At 45.5% G+C, this 18270-nt stretch overlaps 1 protein-coding gene across 2 annotated transcripts in view; it reads left to right on the forward strand.

Moving 5' to 3' along the window:
- The window catches only part of ankrd11 (ankyrin repeat domain 11), a 110080-nt gene extending 92807 nt beyond the window's left edge, over positions 1-17273 (forward strand). The window contains exons 8-14 of one of the 2 annotated variants that reach the window (XM_012850776.3): positions 314-461; positions 548-4970; positions 5061-7737; positions 8123-8221; positions 8615-8758; positions 8858-8950; positions 12990-17273. In XM_012850776.3, the coding sequence (XP_012706230.2) occupies positions 314-461; positions 548-4970; positions 5061-7737; positions 8123-8221; positions 8615-8758; positions 8858-8950; positions 12990-13175 (7770 nt within the window). In that variant the 3' untranslated portion in view covers positions 13176-17273. The remainder of the gene's footprint in view (positions 1-313; positions 462-547; positions 4971-5060; positions 7738-8122; positions 8222-8614; positions 8759-8857; positions 8951-12989) is intronic. The other variant, XM_012850777.3, reaches the window with a different exon arrangement.
- Positions 17274-18270: the final 997 nt, after the last annotated feature.

An 18270-nucleotide genomic window follows, 5' to 3' on the forward strand; every position in this document is an offset into this window, starting at 1 on the left:
CCTAACTTGAAAAAAAGTAAACCATTCATGCTTAATAAAATCTGATTTGACAGAGCAGACATGAAATGATCTGCATAGGGTGCATGGCTGCCATGGCTCTATATTAATCGTCATTATTTACTCGTAAAAGACAATAAAAGGGTAAACGACATTTGATGTGGATTCTCTAGTGCAATCTGTGTGATTTTTGAGAAGCTAATTTCAAAAGTTACGGTTTGCTGTTTTTTTTTTCTTTCCTATGGTTGACCTTTGCTTGCGTTCAAGACCTCTACCAAGTTTTTGGTTAACAGTTTTTCGTCTTATTTTCTTTCAGGTTGTGAAACTACTTTTGCGCTACGGAGCAGATCCGCGTCAGAGCAACAGGAGAGGTGAAACACCACTAAAGGTTGCCAGCTCTCCAACTATGCTAAACCTGTTACTAGGGAAGGGCACTTACACCTCAAGCGAAGAGAGTTCATCAGGTTGGTCTATTTTCCAGGTAGATGAGATGTTAACACTCTTATTTGAATGTTAGTTGTGTGCTGATTATGCGCGTTTTGACTGACAGAATCTTCAGAGGAGGAAGACGCACCCTCGTTTGCCCCCTCAAGCTCTGTTGACGGCAATAACACAGACTCCGAGTTTGAGAAGGGCCTGAAGCTAAAAGGGAAAGCTGCAGATCCACCTAAATCTGCCGTCACGCCCGTCAAAGACGAATACGAATTCGACGAGGATGACGAGGAGGAGCGCGTCCCTCCTGTAGACGACAAGCACCTCTTGAAAAAAGACTTTCGAAAGGACTCTGTTACCAAGACCAACAGCTTCATCTCTATACCCAAGATGGAGGTTAAAACCTATTCCAAAAGCAACTCGCTCACACCAAAGAAAGCTGTCAGGCGGATCATCTCCGACAGTAACAGTTCGGACGAGGATGACAGGACGTTGTGTTTCACACCGGCGCCCACACCGCGGCAACAAGTCCAGCAAACGAACACCAAGACGAGAGACTCTGGCAGCATTAGCTCTAAACAGCAGAAAGACAAAAACAAAGTCAAAAAGAAGCGGAAGAAGGAGAGCAAAAATAACGTCAGCAAAGAAGTCCGGTTTGGGAAAGTCAACGACAAGTTCTGCACGTCTGACTCCGACTGTGGCGATTTGGAAAGCGAGGACGACAAGGGCTCGAACAGCATCAAGGACTCTGCTGCGATGAACCTGAAAGAATCCCCCGGCTTTAATGCCTCCTCATCCTCCTCCTCCTCCTCACATGGAAGCCTAAACTCTCAGAAACAGGCGCCCTCGCTGGCGGAGCAGCATCCAAAGCAGTGGAGGACAGATGGCTGGAAGATGGTGTCGTCGCCTACGTGGTCGGACGTCAGCTCGCTTTCGGATCCGGTCAGTGAGTCCGAGTACTCTGATTCGAGTGTGGAGTCGGTGAAGCAGGTTAAGAGGAAAGCGCAGGAGAACAAAAAGAAGAACAACAATGTGCACAGTAACATTGTTGACAAGAAAAACTCTGATCTCTATAAAAACTTCGCTGCAGAGAGTGCTGCCTCCAAAACGGATGTGGATGGAAAAGTGATTAAGAAACATAAAGTGAAGCACAAGCATAAAAACAAGGAAAAGGACAATGCTCCGAGTGTTGTGCTCAATCAGGATATGAATGAGAAATTTGTCAAGAGCTATTCTTTCGACTTTGATGATTCCAGGCAGAAGTCCTTAATCGTGGAATCCGAATCAGCAGCCGAGGGAAAGATTAAATTATCCAAACACGACAAAGACCATTCGAAAAAGGACGACAGGCTTTCAAAAGCCAAGTCTGAAGATAAAGATTGGTCATCTGGAAAAGACCTTCACAGGACAGCAAAAGAGGAGAAAAGCAAAAAAGCAAAAGACACAACAAAGGATAAGGCAAACAAGGAGGAGAGGGAGAAGCCTGTGAAACCTGACAAGGAAAGAAATTTCAAAGAGAAGGAGAAACCTAAGGAGGATAAACAAAAGCCCCACAAAGAGGAGAAAAAGAAAAAGTCCAAGGAGAAATCTTCCTCAAAGACGGACCGGAAGAGCGAACAGAAAGAGGAGAAGCATCTCAAGGTGGACAAGGAGAAAAACATTAAAGAGGAGAGGGAGAAATGTAAAAAAGAGAAAACACTGAAAGAGGAGTCTGATCATGAAGGCTATGACATTAACAACCGTTTCCTCAACCTGGAGGACACAAAGCTGAGCGCATCGGACGACCATCATGACAGGTGGGGCTCGGAGATGTCCTCTGATTCCTCCCTGTATGGCGATGACAGCTGGGACGCCCCCAACAAAGAAGTCAAGGAGTATAAATCCAACAACACCGTTAAGCTTATTGTTGAGACTGTTAAAGAAGAGACGAGGAGAAAAGAAAACAAAGTAAAGGACAAGAAGTCGGAGCACGGCGACAAAAGATCAGAGAAAGAAGCTACAGTAAAGAAAAAGGAAAAAGACTCTTCAGAAAAGACAAACGAGAAGAAAAAAGACTGGTCAGAAAAACAAAAGCTGAACTCCAGCCACTCACTCGAAAAAGACAAAAAGAGGAAGGAGTCCACCGACACGGTCAAAGACAAAAAAGACAAAGACTCGCTGGACAGCGTCCGTGACCGCAAAGACTCGTACGATGGCGTCAAGGAACGAAAAGATCCGAAAATCAAGCAGGAATCCGTAGGAGATGAATACGGCAACGATGCGTTCTTTAAAGACATGGACGCTGGCAGAGACAGAAACCACTCTGGAAAGGAGAAAGAAAAGAAAGGAGAGGCAACGGAGAAGCGGGAGAAGACAAAAACAGACAAGCACAAAGACAAAACAAAAGACAGAGGAGCCGACCACGAGAAGGAGAAGAGTGAGCGCAGCTCCACCGAGAAAACCGTCAAGGAAAAAGACGAAGACCGGGGCACCAAAGACAAGAAGGAGGGATCCAAAGACAAACACAAAGACTCTCATGGCAAAGACAAAGATCGAAAGATGTCTTCGGAACAGACCAAGGACAAGAAAGAGAAGTCCTCTCAAGATAAACATGCCGACAGGGAGAAAGACTTTCTGGAAGTCAAGAAAGAGGAGAGAAAACCCGAGAAGATACGGGAGAAAACGTGGTACAAGATCGCCGACATCTTTACAGATGAAAGTGACGACGACGAGGACAGCTACAACAGCACCGTTATCGTCGGGTCGGGATCCATCAGAAAAGACTCGACGCCCGATCAGGACCAGCTGGACTTCCACTCAGAAAAGATGAGAAAGTCTTCCGCGGACACGAAACACAACACGGAAAAGGCGAAAGACAAAGAACACAAAGAAAAGAAGAAAGATAAGGCCTCGTTTGACGTGGGGAAAGAGAGGAAAGGCTCCCTAGAAAAACACAACAAAGACAAAAAGGAGTCAGTAGATGGAAAATATAAGGAAAGGAAAGACAGAATGTCAGTGGACTCGAACCAGGACAAGAAAAACAAGCAAAAGCTCTTGGACAAAAGGGACACAAGTGAGGAAAAGACGAAGATCAAATATAAAGACAGGCAGGACCATTCGAAGGAAAGAAAGCCTTCCAAGAGCAGCGGTGAGAACGAGAAGTCCCTGCTAGAAAAACTAGAGGAGGAAGCCATGAACGACTACAAGGACGACTCCAACGACAAGAACAGTGACATCTCCTCGGATAGTTTCACCGATCGAGGCCACGAGCCGGTCCTCAGCAGCTATTACGACTCCATAAACCTGACGGATATCTCTGAGGACAGGAGAGACTCCCTGTCCATATCCACGCCACAGGATCGGTTCAGGGACAAAGAGAGACACCGGCATTCCTCCTCCTCTTCGTCCAAGAAGGGCCACGACAAGGAGAAAGAAAAGGTCAAGAAGGACAAAGGAGACAAACGGGACAAAACTGGGGAGAACCGCGAGTCCTACAGCCGCCGAGAGAGTCTGCCTTTTGAGAAGGAGCCCATGCCTCTGGAGGCCGACCCGTACACATTCCCGTTCGGAGGCAAGGGAGACGGCGACGACGACTTTGACAAAACGTTGGAATTCGAAAAAGAGATGTCCAAAAAGGACAAAGAGAAATCCACAGGTATCATCAGTGACCGAATGAAGGACAAAAAGAAAAAGGAGAAACACAAAGATAAAGTTAAGGAGGAGAAGAATAAATACATGGATGGCTCATTTAAGCACTCCCGGGAGGACGTGAAGTCCGGGTTGAAAGATAGCCCGCAGATCACCGTCCTGAAAGACCGATCAAAGGAGCAAAGTCCCAAGTTTGACCTGAAAAAGGACAGAAACCGGGACATTTTGGACAAGGACAACAGAATGGATCACAGCAAATCTAAAGCCAAGGACGAAAACGAAAAGCTCCCGCCGTCCAAGGATCCGGTGCGGAAAGACATCCGTCCGCGTGAGAAACTGTTGGTGGACGACGACTATCAGATGACCAGTTTTGGTCAGATGCTAAGTCTGAGGGATCAGGAGGTCAGAGCCTGCATCAAGAAGCAAAAGGAAAAAATGAAGCAGATGGAGCGGCTGAGAACCAAGACGGGGGACCCTAAACTCAAAGACAAGGCCAAGTCCACAGAGGAGGTAAAGAAAAACCGCAGCGAGCTGTCTGCGAAGAAGGCAAACAGCCTGGAGTCGAGTCTGAAGGAGAAAAAGCTGAAGGACGTGGGCCTCCCAGCTCAGATGATGTCCCCTGGGAGGAAGTTCCAGCCTACCGACAGCCAGGGCTCAAAGGACTGGATGACCGGGCACCAAATGAAGGAGAACCTCCCTGCTTCTCCCAGACCTGATCAGAACAGGCCAACCGGGGTCCCCACACCAACATCGGTCATCTCCTGCCCCAGCTTCGAGGAGGTGATGCAGACTCCTCGTACCCCCTCCTGCAGTCCAGAGGATTATCCCGACATTATGCTGGATGGGTTGGACTGCCAGAACTCCTCGGCCATGACCATGTCAATGAACGCCTGCTCCCCGACCTTCTTTGAAAGGTAAAGTATCTAAGCATCCAGGGTTACACATCTGTGTTTTTTGTTCAACCTGGAATGATTTCTGATGTGTTTTTCCTCTTGTCCACCCAGCAGGTACTCCAACTCCCAGAGTTTCCAGGAGGGAACTTGTCCCACTCCGGCAAAGAACCTCCAGCTGCCGCTTGTCAGCCGCTCTGCTTCATCCGATGTCCGCAGGCCTCTGGAAAACGAGTTCAAGTCTGAGTCCGACAAGTTTCTTCGGCAGCAGAGCGATCCCGCCGCTGAGTACGACCAGATCTCTCCCCCTCAACCTCTGGAGGACAAGCCAGTAACCGTGAATAGACTGGAGTGCTTGACGCCATCCTATTTCTCCCCTATGAGGCTGTTGTCTCCTCGCCGGGAGCTGGGCCATCCGACACCGGACGGGGTGTCGGCGACTCTCGCTCTTACCGAGGACCATGAGCACCTGCCCGAGAGCGTCTACAACAGTTTCCTGCCCAAACCCTCCACGCCTGTCCACAGACCAGATCCCCAGGAGCCGTGCTTCGACATTGCTGCGCCGCCGACGCCCGCTCCTGCCGCTTTACCTCCCTTGGATATCGACGATAACTCGGAGCCTCACCACAGCGAGCCTAATCTGGTCCACTCGGACCTGCCCTGTGTCATGGAAGAACATCGGGGGCAAGACGTGGAGGACGAAGAAGAAGAGGACGAAGAGGAGGAGGAGGAGGAGGAAGAAGAACCCGATATGGTGGACACAACCGATGCAGTCCACTCTGTGATGGAGGAGCAAGAACCCACGAGAGAGCCGTGTTCTTTCTCCCCTCAAGTGGAGGACCACCTGAGGCAGAGCTGGCCCGCAGAGTCTCCAGACCGACAGGAACCCGAGGTCCAACAGCTGTCCCCCGTGCACCCGGCCCTGAACGACGGAGAAAGCTGCTTCGATCAAAGCATGGGCTGGAACGCCGACATGGACCTCAAATCTGCCCGCGGGGAGATCGAAGCGGCCGTCTCGAAAATAACCAGCCCGTACTCCCACTCCGACAACGACATGCAGCCCCTGTCTGGACACACCTCTGTCACCTACGAGACCTGGAATCGGTGGCACAAAGAGGACACGGTGGATCTGGACGAGCAGAAGGAGGCTGTCGCCGAGATCCCCTCTCCAGAGCGGCCGGACGCAGCCATGGATGAGGAGCCCAACTCTTTAAATACGTCGTCGTCCTCCAACAGGCTGGAGTCTTTCTTCCAGGAGTGCAACAAGCCGATCATAGAAAACGGCCACCAGATAAACGCAGAGCCCGCGTGCGTGGACCCGGACAGCAGACAAAGCGCACACAGCTTCAGTGCTTCCCCCGAACGTCACATCACCCCACCCGTGGGCCAAGAGCCCGTGGGCTGGGTGGATCCGTTCTCGGCTGAGGCAGACGAGCTGGATGACCTCGGCCCGTTTTCTTTACCCGACCTGCCGTTACCCGACAAATCGGACGAAGCGGAGCCTCGCGACCATGAACTGGTCGACCACAGCAAGGCCGTGTCGGCTCACATCAGACACACTATTCCAGAGCGGGACGATCCAGACATAATGGAGGTAGACCTGCCGAGTCTGTCGAAGACCGCGTGCCCGTCTGAGGACCTCGTTTTAGGGGAGCCTGCCGAACACGACTTTGTGGTGCCGTCTCCACACGCCACCTTCCAACAAGAGATGGACCCCGAGCCACAAAGCGTGCCCACCAACTGCTCGTTGTCTCTTAGCCAGACGCACGCCGGGGTTCTAGAAAGGCCGCTGCCGTACGGCGTCCACGAGGAGTCCGAACCCATGATGTTGTATTCACCCGCAAATTCAGATGCCAATCAGCACCAACACGTGCAAGTCCATCCCCTCACCGAGCCGGTGCAGTTACCGCTGGAGTCCGAGTCTCCTGCAAAGCCAGAGGAGAGGCACGGGGACGCGTGTGATGCTGTAGCAGAATCTGCGTCGTGCAGTCCTCATTCTCACCTCCCTGTGGCAGTCGCTCTCCCCAGCACAGTGGAGCCTTCAGACACTCAGGAACCCCCGTCCAAGCTTGCCCCTGTTGCCCCCACGCCTGCACCCATCCCTGTAGACATCACCAAGAAGGTGGAGGAAATCCCTCAAAGGGTGACTCGCTACCGCGCCAAGAACAACGCCTCCGCCGCCCCTCCTACCTCCAGCGTAACCACCTCGTCAGCCGCTGCCACCACGATCACCACCAGTCCAGCGGCGAGCGTCAACTCGGTCCCGACGAGAACGCCAACGCCCAATTCAGTGTCTTCCTCGCCGGCTCAGAAGAAGGAGAAGGACTCTGGGCTCAGCGTCTCCAACGCTGCGTCCCATTCGACCGCCGCGGTGTCCGTCACGGCTCCTGCACCGGTGGTCCTCAACAGAACGACGAAAGGCCGTCCTGTCGCCGTGGATGAAGAGGACTCCCAGACGCAGCACCCGCGCAAAAGGAAGTTCCCTCGTTCCGCCGGGCAGCAGGTCCAGGTCCAGCTTGTAAACACGGCCATGCAGCAGACAAGGGAGATGATCCAGCAGACCTTGGCTGTGGTCGTCAATGCCATCAAGCTGGACGAGATCGAGCCCTACCACAGCGACCGGTCCAACCCTTACTTCGAGTACCTTCAGATCAGGAAGAAGATTGAGGAGAAGAGGAAGATCCTGTGCTACATCACCCCTCAGGCCCCGCAGTGTTACGCCGAGTATGTGACCTACACCGGCTCCTACCTACTGGACGGGAAGCCTCTCAGCAAGCTTCACATCCCCGTGGTAAGTAATGCAGTAGGACAGTGTGTTGCGAGCATCCACAAATGGATTGAATGTGGGTTCATTGGCAGGAAATATTCCCAGAGATTGGTAGTCCTTACATGGATGCCAGTTTTATGCTGGACTTTCAGAGGAAAGGGTTTCCTTTTACAAATGAGGGCAAAACCACAGCTTCTTGACATCCTCAGAGTGGGAAGAGTTCAAAATATAATTGAAGTCAATTGGGCTTCTGTTCCTTTAAGATATTTCACCTCTGGGGATGAGGGCATAAAGCTCAGTGGAGGGCTGAACAGTTTATGGATCAGTCGGTTTTGCATACATTGTTATGGAATGTGTTTATTCGTGGATGTAAATGTGTTTTTTAATTTTTTGTTGTTTTTCTCATCAGATTGCCCCCCCTCCATCACTGTCAGAACCCTTGAAGGAGCTCTTCAGGCAACAGGAGGCCGTAAGAGGGAAGCTCAGGTTGCAGCACAGCATAGAGCGGGTAAGGAATGCATCATCTGGACATTACATGCCTCGTCTTTTCTCCTGGAATATCATTTTTCGTGAATTTGCCCCTTTTCTCACACATTCAGCCTTCACACTTGCTCAGTGAATGCCATTAGCAAGCCTTTGAAAGATCAAAGCCCCCCTTTTTTAATTCAAAATGCAAGTGAAATCTGCATAGTCTCTGCTCTTGGGTTGAGCCAGAATGAATTGTAGGACTGAATCTTTTTCATCTGTGTCTGTAATTAAGTCGCAGCCATTTATGTGAAACATGCTTTGCAGCTTTGTAGATCAAGACTGTTATCTGCCGATCTGAACCACTCGCTGTCATCCCTGCGTTCAACTTGGTCCCTGAATTTCTTTTTCTCTCTGTCGTGTTTTCTGTTTGCAGGAGAAACTGATAGTGGCTTGTGAACAGGAGGTTTTAAGGGTCCACTGCAGAGCAGCAAGGACAATAGCCAATCAGGCTGTCCCATTCAGTGCCTGTACCATGCTGTTGGACTCTGAAGTGTACAATATGCCATCTGAAAGTCAGGTAGGCGATATGTAACCACGTAATTTAGCCTGAGGTCTGCAGTCACCTGTTAATTAAACTACTGCTCAGTTTAAGTTGTAACATGTCGTCCTTTTTCAGGGTGATGAAAACAAATCTGTGAGAGATCGCTTCAACGCACGTCAGTTTATATCCTGGATCCAGGACGTAGACGATAAATACGACCGCATGAAGGTAAGTCTTCACAGACTATAGAGATTCAATGCAAGTGCTTCTCATTAATTTAGAATACATTTGAAAAGTAGATTTTTGTCAAGAATTCAGTTCAAAAAGTGAAACTCTGATATTCTTTTCATTACGTATCAAGTGATATATTTCTGTTCATTTTATTGGTTGACTTACAGCTAATGAAAGGCAAATTTTCAATTTCTCTGGAAAAAAAATATTATTGTACAATATATAGATTTAGTGCAGAAATACTGTGCCCTACACAATCATGAGGCAAGAGAAGTTTATTTATAAAGAACCTTTCAGTAACAAGACGATTCAAAGGCTATCCATAAACAGTGTGTTTAGCTGCTAAGCCATTCAGGGATTTATAGACTAACAGAAGTATTTTAACGTCTATTCTCTGAGATACAGGGAGCCAGTGTAAGGACTTTAGAACTGGGCTGATGTGCTCTACTTTCTTAGTCTTAGTGAGGACGCGGGCAGCAGCGTTCTGGATCAGCTGCAGCTGTCTGATCCACTTTTAGGCAGACCTGTGAAAACACCGTTGCAGTGATCAATTCTACTAAAAAATAAACGCATGGATTAGTTTTTCCAGATCCTGCTGAGACATTAGTCCTTTAATCCTAGAAATGTTCTTCAGGTGATAGAAGGACAACTTTGTAATTGTCAAGATGTCTTTGAAAGTTCAGGTCTGAGTCCATCACTACACCCAGATTTCAGGCCTGATCAGTGGTTCCTATCTGAAGCAACTGAACCTATTGGTCCAAAAATTATTACTTCAGTTTTGTTTTTGTTCAACTCTAGAAAATCTTTAGAAAATCCATGCATCAATTTCTTCAAAGCATTTATTCAGATGCTTAAACTAGTCCATAGTCACCTGGTGACATGGTGATAGATAGAGCTGTGTGTCGTCTGCATAGTTATGGTAGCTGATGTTGTTTTTATGATCTGAGCTAGAGGGAGCATGTAGATATTGAATAGGAGGGGACCCAGGATGGACCCTTGAGGCACTGGCCCTCCTGTATTCTCCAGCCTTACTCTGCTCCTCCCCACACAGATTACTTTTGCCCGCTGTAGTGATTTGACCGGCCTACAAAGGCCTGGAAGAAGGACATGCCTCCTGGGCATCTCTTTAGCCCCCGTTCCCCGTCCCTGTCCCCCACCCCCAGTTGACTCTTCAAAGAAATCTGCAAGAAATGCTAAATTATCATTAATCATTATAAATTAAACATAAATAAAAGCTAAAATATAAAAATTGTTTCTCTATCTGTACATGCAAGATTGTCTTGGATATTTTTAAGGATTAATCCACCGGGATAAATATCTGGATCATCTAATAATGAAAAATGCAGAGTCTGTCTGAACTCTGTCTGCTTACTGTGTGTTGGGAGTGTTGCTGCAGGTTCCCGGGGCAAACCGCTGCATCTTCATGCTGTTTCAGTGACAGAGTTCATATTTACACCTTTATATGAGAGCTTTTGTCTCAGTCATGGCGAGGCGAGCACACGATAATTAGAATGATTTTAACTGCAGTGAAATGTTTTCTATTTTACCTCAGTCATTACGAGGCGAGGAAAACATGAATGAATATTAGGGCTGGACAATAATTCAATAACCATACATGTCAATCGATAGACGTATATTGATGATAGAAAAAAAGGGTCAATAAAAAGTTCAATAGAATAACAGTTTTCCTTCTTTTTGCATTCTAGCCCTGTAGGTTAATATTAATCATAACATCCTCCCAACCAATCACAGACCCAGGAACGCTCCATCACCAAGCTCCGCCCCCTTCAAAGAGTTCAGAGAGCACACTTTTTTTTTTTCTCCTTTTAAAAACTTCCAGTTTTGGTAAAAAGTTGATTGAAATTTGTGTGTCCTGTATCTAAAAATAGGTCGCTAAGCAACAGCATAAAATGGCCAGGACTTCACTTAAAATGCATGTTTTGAATTTGTTGATAATTATCGATATCGATCAATATGTTTTCTAGTTTTTCTATATCTTTTTCCTATATCGTCCAGCCCTAATGAATGTATTTATATTGATTTTATATTTTTTTGGCTTAATGCCTGGCTGAAGCACGGGAGCGGTGCGTGCTCCCTTCCCCGCCTCGCCCGGTGGATTCAGACACTATTTAATGCTTTATAGGTTTTTTACCCCATCAATGGCAGTATCAAGCAAGGAGAACAGGTTAATAAAAATAATTTTTACCAGCAGTGATATATTTTTATCCATTTGATTGTATGCTTACTACCAGGCAGCTGGCGGCTCTATTCAGCAGAGGGAGTGTGTGGCTTGACCGAGCTCCAGCTGCTTTCAGCGGGGCAACTCTGTGAAGCTCCCCCGGGTGCTCTGAGTCTTTATACAGGAAGACAAAGCGGCAGCAGGAAAAGGCTGACAGCCGCTGCCTTGTACCCTAACAGGTGGATGGATGGACACTTCAGAAACAGCTTTCAGTGTGAAACGAGAGAAATGTCTACGAATCTGATAAAGTGTCCTCCTTTTTTCTTTCTTTTACCCTTCATACAGGGTTCATGATTTAACAATAATAAAATTTTATTTCAGTTTGATCCACTCTGTTCATAGTGTTCCTTAATATTAATGTGTCGCCCCTCAGTTTTTCTGGGCTTCCTCGGAGAAAACCTTCTCGTTTCTCGTCGCCCCGCGGCCAGTCGCTGAAAAGAGGGCCATTCACTCAAAACTTCTCTTGAGCCAGCACACATTGGCCGTACTCCTCAGCAAGGTTCACAAATACACGAGCTGGGCCTGAAAAAACAAACAAAAAAAGGCTCCTGAAACACTTGAAGGTGGGCGGAGCCGTGCGGTGCGCAGCCATTACGAACCGATGGATCTGGGGCGTCGGAGAAGCCCACATGTGATTGTTGTGGTCTCTGATGGAAAGTTGCCTATTGACACAAAAAAGTCCCTGTCCTTTAAGTAGGATTTAAACCAGCTGAGCGCTGTACCAGAGAGGCCGATTGTTGAAATTGAAATGAGGAACCCTGTTCACTTGACAGTCTTTCAAAAAACTGGTATTGATAAGTTGTTTGCAAATGGAAAGTTGAGTGGAAGAAAAACCTGTGAAAAGGGGAACAAGCGACATTGGATAACGACTGCCCTGAGAGGATTGTAAATTAAAACCCATTTAAGAGTCTGGAAGAGATTCATAAGATGTGGATCATTATGTCACTCTAAACGTCTCGTCCAGTAAAGATTTTCTCCTCGTTGTTTTATCCCGAGTTTTTCTAGAGCATGGTAGTGCATGGAGACAGTTTATCTGCACAAACCATGTTCTTTATTACTGTACCACTAAAAACAGGGACACAGTAACACGTTTTTAAACAAGAATCGTCTTAAATGTTTCGCAGTCTTGCTCAGCTGACCTCTCATTTCTGCCAACAGGGTTGGAAAGCGGTGCTTACCAACACAGCAGGATTTATTGACAGACTGGTAGCACTAAAACATGGATGGCTTGTCACCTACATGCCACACTGCAAAAACAGAACTAGAAATCAGTAAAATGTTCTTAAACTTAGTGTATTTGTCCTTGATTTGAGCAGGTAAATAAGATGATTTGCCAATGGAATAAGATTTTTGCACTTAAAAACAATTCATCTCAATCATCTTATTTCAAGTGCAGGATGTCTAATTATCTCATTTTAGGGGTCAAAATACTCATTCCATTGCCAGATAATCTTATTTACCTGCTCAAATCAAGAATAGATACACTAAGTTTAAGAACATTTTACTTATTTTTAGATCCGTTTTTGCAGTGCAGCATGACATTTCTGCATTAAAAGTACTTCTTATAGGTCGTGTCTAATATTCAATTTCTATGCAAAGTAGAAATATGGGGTTTCATCAGCTGTGAGCCATAATTGCTGAAATAAAAACTTGAAACGTATCCCTGTGTGCTGATTGTATACAATAACTGAGTTTCACTTTTAGAATTGAACCACTGAAGGAAATTCCGCTTTAATATTTACATTTTTATGCGTGTCTAACTGATGCTGTTTTCTGCTCCGCTTTTCCCCCCCTCAGACGTGCTTGTTGATGCGACAGCAGCACGAGGCGGCAGCCCTCAACGCGGTGCAGAGGATGGAGTGGCAGCTAAAGGTGCAGGAGCTGGATCCTGCCGGCCACAAGTCCCTCTGCGTCAACGAGGTGCCGTCCTTCTACGTGCCGATGGTCGACGTCAACGACGACTTCGTCCTGCTGCCTGCGTGACGTTCCAGCGCGGAAAGATCGAGACGCAATTCCATCTGAGTCACTTCTTCTCTAAAGGGACTTCGTTGAAGCGAACGAATGGAAAGGGCTATCAAGTTAGAAAGAGGAGTTTTCTACGGGAAAAACTATGTTCTTCTAGAAGAGGAGTAAAGTTGGGAAGCTTGCTTCCGATTCCCCTCCGTGAAGAAGGAAACTTTTTTACAGGAGGAAAAGAAAACACACAACTTGCACTTTCATCCTCAAAAGTTTTTTTTTTTTTTTTTTTACGCTTTAGTTTGATCAGAGTGTGAGAAGCAGAAACAGTTTTTGCTTTGAGGCTCTGCCATCGGGACACATCTCCTTAGTGTTGAGTCGTGGTGCGACTGGGGGGGACACAGAGATTTATTTTCTGTTTCGTTTCAGCCCCCTGGTTCAATACCCAACGCCACTGGGAGGATGTATCAGAGAAGAGCTCCCCCAGTAGCCTGTCCAGAGGGAGGCCTAAGGAGGACCTCCCCCTGTGGACGCAGGCAGGAGATCCAGACTGAGGTCAGCGCTGACCCAGAGGGAGTAAAAGGAGCTCCATGGATCTTCACAGGCTCCAGGAAGCTACAGTGTGGGTTTTTTCCCCCCAACACACACACTTAGGAGCCCACTCTGCAGAACGGCTGAGCGGTAGAGCAACAAAGCCTGCAGCGGGCTGGAACAGCGTAAAGATGTGCGAGCACGCCGCGGCCCAGCGTCTGACAGGAAGACTGACCCTGCAGCCTCTCAGCCTGGCTAAACAGAACAGCAGAGCGCAGAGAGCCCTGAGGGCAGCCCGGAGTGCTCCTCAGAGGTTCTGCTCGCTCCGACACGAACACACCAGACCGCCACGGACTGCAAAAAAATATAAAAAAAATAAATAAAAAAACACCACGGGACGACCAGAACAAACAAACCCAACGAATGTTGATTCTCAAAGAGACTGTTGAGAAATTGTGGTTTGGCAGGAGAAGAGAAATATTGTTTTTTTTTTTTTTTTTTTTTTTGTCTATTTCTTTACTTGGGCATTTCATTGTTTCTGAGGAAGTGACTTGAAACACTACAGAGCCAATATTAGTTTAATGGAAAAAAAAAACAAAAGAAAACAGAAAAAAAAAAGTTGTATTCCGTAAATTATGTACAGTTTTTATATTTGTTAACCAATGTATTCTTGCTGCCTTCTAGATAATTTATTTTGCCACACATTACTGCACAGTTGTAAATAACCTATGTACTGTAATATCACTCAGTTACATGTAAAGAAAGAAAGAAGAAAAAGAAAAAAAAACCACAAAAGAAATAAAAAATTATCTTTTTATGTACAGTTCACTTATGGGCAGCACTTTCCCCCCCCCTCTCATATCCAACGGGCCAAAACGTGGACGCGGTTCTGTCAGTATTTGAAAGACGCATCTGTAGATTGGGTCAGCTCGCCCGGATGAGAGTGACCTCAACCCCACAAGCTGACGGATAACCATCCTGGGTTCCCACCACCATACAGCCCCTCAGATGTAGCAGAATAGATATTAAGGATTTATTTAAAGAAAAAAAAAAACAGAGGATTATTATTCATTGCTTTACTACACTATTATATCAGAAAATTTTTTAACCAAGAAAATGCCTTTTTCAGTGGAAAAAAAAAAACAAACCTTGCTGGGCAAACCCACATAGTTATATATGGTTGAACAAGAGATGTCATTCACAAGTAAAACAGTTAAAAGTGTTTGTTTTTTTTCTTAGCTTGATTGTCTCTAGTTTCTAGATTTGGGGATCTCTTTTTTATTATTATTATTTTAATTTTTACCATCATAAAACATAAAAACACGGGTCTTTTAGCTCTTCACTTCTCATCCGATCTTCACAGCCACTGAAAGGACTCCAAACATATCTGTCAAGTCTGCCCCTTTCCCTCATAGCGGTGCATAACCAGCCACGCTCACCAGGGGGCGCCAGAATATCTCACCACCTCTGGTCTGCAGCTGAACGCGGTGTTTTTAAATAGATTTGGATGACATTACAATCCATAGGAAGATTTAGCTCCCTCATAGGACGTCAGTGGGACAGTTTGCTGGTTCTTGGAACAATAAGGGGTCAATTAGACATTCAGCTCCGTTAATTAGATTTTATTTTTCCATCGTGGAATCAACGCGGGGATTTTAATTGTTAGCTTGCTTCCGCATATTGTTCATTTGTGTGGAGGCCATGTTTGCCACTTCCTGTCGGGGTCAAAGGAGGCCGTTACGAGACATAAATCTTAGAATAAGCCAAAAAAAAAAAAAAAAAGTCAGATATTAACAGACAGGGTGGATGGGGGGAAAGAAACCGCATACAGCAAATCAGACCAATGTTTTTATAAATGATGATTATTAAAACTCCCATTTTAATGTTAATTTGTAATTACTTCTATTGGTCCCCATTGAAAAGCTCCCCTGACCCAACACAGGTTTGTTCGTGTGAGTGAGCGAGAGCTGCTTCTGTACGCTGATGGCAACATTACCCGAAACAAATGTCCCACAGTGACGCGGGCAGACGAGGCGGCTACATGTGCGGCTCGCGCTCATCCTGCTTAGGAGGCGACACATTTAGCCAGACGCTTTGCTCCTAGAAGCTCTCTGTCCTGTTCTTATTTTAATGTCCTAGCTCTTCAGTTTTGGGGCAGCAGGTGCATTCGTTGTGTGTTTGTGCGCGCGCCGTTCTTCTTTCTTTTTCTTTTTTTTTTTTTTTTTTTTTAGAAAAGTGTTTGTGTGTTTTGATGTTGTGTATCTTGTGCTTTCTGTTGTCCTTTAGTTCCCAGCATGTCAGTCGCGTTGCTTATTGAGCAGAATGTAAATCCCCTCCCAAAAAAAAAAGAACAACAAAAACTACAACCCGGACCCCCGAATCTCGCCGTTTGTTTACGAGACATCAAAGCGCGTTCCCGTTTTTTAACCCCGGTTTTGTGCTGAAACGGTTGGAGCCACGCCCTGCGTCGTTCTTGTGTGATCGCTCGTTTCTTAGAGGATCTTAAAGGCTTGAAATGGTGATGGGCGACATGTCGGGTCTGGCGAGGCCTGCGGCCCGACTGCGCACAGGAATAGACTAAACGCGTCCCAACACGCCCATTCTAGACGAGAATTGGAGACTCGCTCCTCGGATGCACAGTAGAGCACTTGGCCGTGGTGATGACAGATGCTTGCCTCAGTCAGCAACATATTACCTCTACTCTCCTCACATTCACTCATAATGTTTATGTTAGGTTTGACTAGTTCTCACTGAACATACGTAGGCATAAAGGCTATTTTTTCATTGTATAAAATCACAATTTCAAGCCTTTTTTCTTTTTTTTTTTGGTTTTCTGTTTGTTTTTATATTAATTAAAACCCAGACTGTAGCTGTTTGTTCTTTTTTTTTTTTTTTTTTTAGACAATGGAAAAGGACTAATAAAAAGCATGGAGAACTACTCTTAAAATGGTGAGAATTAAACTATTTATTATGGTTTTTTTTTGTTTGTTTTTTTTTGTTTTTCAGACACCTGTGGTATTTTTTTAAGTTGAAGTTGGTCTCCGCTGTGTAAATTTTCCTCCTTGTAATGCGTGAAAGAGACATACTGTACATAGCTCTGTAAATACAACCTCCCAGGACGTTTTGCACCCTCCTCTTTGTACTAGTCTGAAAAAAAAAAGTTGCATAGAATGTGGGGTTCTAACAGCATCGAGCTGCGTGCGCTCGCTGCAGGTGATTATGATGTAACAATGTAACTATTTTTTTTATTTGTACAATGTAGTTTATTTGTGTACATATTGTTGGAGCAGCTACAGGGGTTTTTGAGGGGAGGGGGGGGGGTCTTACGAGGATGCTATCGTCAGTGCTGTAACAGTACTTTCACCTCCAGCTGTTTGTTGATTTCCTGCAAAAAAAGAAAATAGTTGAAGAAAAAAAAAAGGCAAAAAAAAAATTTAAATGAGAAAATGAACATGAGTAGGATGGGGGGGGGGGGTTGAAACTGAAAGGTAAAAATTCTAAATTGTTATTTTCTACCGTTGCATGTACAGAGAGCGCGAGAACTGCTGTTGTTCCTCAGAGATTATGTTCGTTAATAAAATTTTTAAATATTAATGGATGTTCTCTGGCTCTTGTTTCTGTGCTCGGTGTCTCCTGCCACTCTAGTCATCTCTCACCATGAACTACAGCCTCACAAATTCAAAAAAGTACAGTAGTGGACAAACGTTTTGAGAGTGGTTAAACTTTTTGCATATGATCTAGGTTCCTATCAAGATAAAATGGAGTCTTGTCAGCCACGGGTACCTCCAAGAAGATCGCTTTGCATCAAAAAGCGCTTCATAGCCAAGGACTGCACCCAAAACAACCATTTATTGAATCATCAAGAGTTTCAAGCTTCAGGATGGCAAGAAACGTGTACTAAATAGGTGATCAGGAAACCACCAGTGCAGAGCTTGCTCAGAACTGGCAGCTGGCAGATGTGAGGATCTCTGGACTGATGTAAAAGAGGGTAGCAAGCAAGACACAGCTCTTCAGAAGCTATCCCACCATGCCAGGGCTACTTGCAAAAGTAGTGAAAGAGGGAATAATACCTATGCTTAAGTCTTTGTATTGCTCAAAATCTTCTGTAATTTTTAGTATTATATTTCAGTTAAAACAACGTTTCTCTTTGTGAGAGAAAAGTGAATAGAAAAAAGCAAGTTTTGTGAACTAAAGTACTTTCATAAATGATTCCATTGCATTTTAAGATTGGTGTTTTGATTCCAAATATTTATTTTAATAAAATAACTTTGTTTTATTAATTGATAATAAATAAAATCCTCCATAAATCCATTAAAGTCTCAGTGAATGCCATCTGTAATGTTTAATATCAAACTTCAGTTAACCAATAGAATTGGCTGGCAAAACAAAATCTCATTACAAAAAAAAAAAAAAACAGCACATTTCTACCAGCCTCAAACCTTCTGGTTGTAACGGTACACTTTAAGATAGCGTCGATAAAGTAAGACGAGGATTAACCAAATCATGAGAGGTGATTTTGGGCAGTCCAGGAAACTTTCTGTTACACAAAGTTTAGTGTAAAATCTTAATGTTTCACTTTCTGGAGAGGCTG

This window comes from Fundulus heteroclitus, chromosome 4 (assembly GCF_011125445.2).
Source record: "Fundulus heteroclitus isolate FHET01 chromosome 4, MU-UCD_Fhet_4.1, whole genome shotgun sequence".
Taxonomy (NCBI): domain Eukaryota; kingdom Metazoa; phylum Chordata; class Actinopteri; order Cyprinodontiformes; family Fundulidae; genus Fundulus; species Fundulus heteroclitus.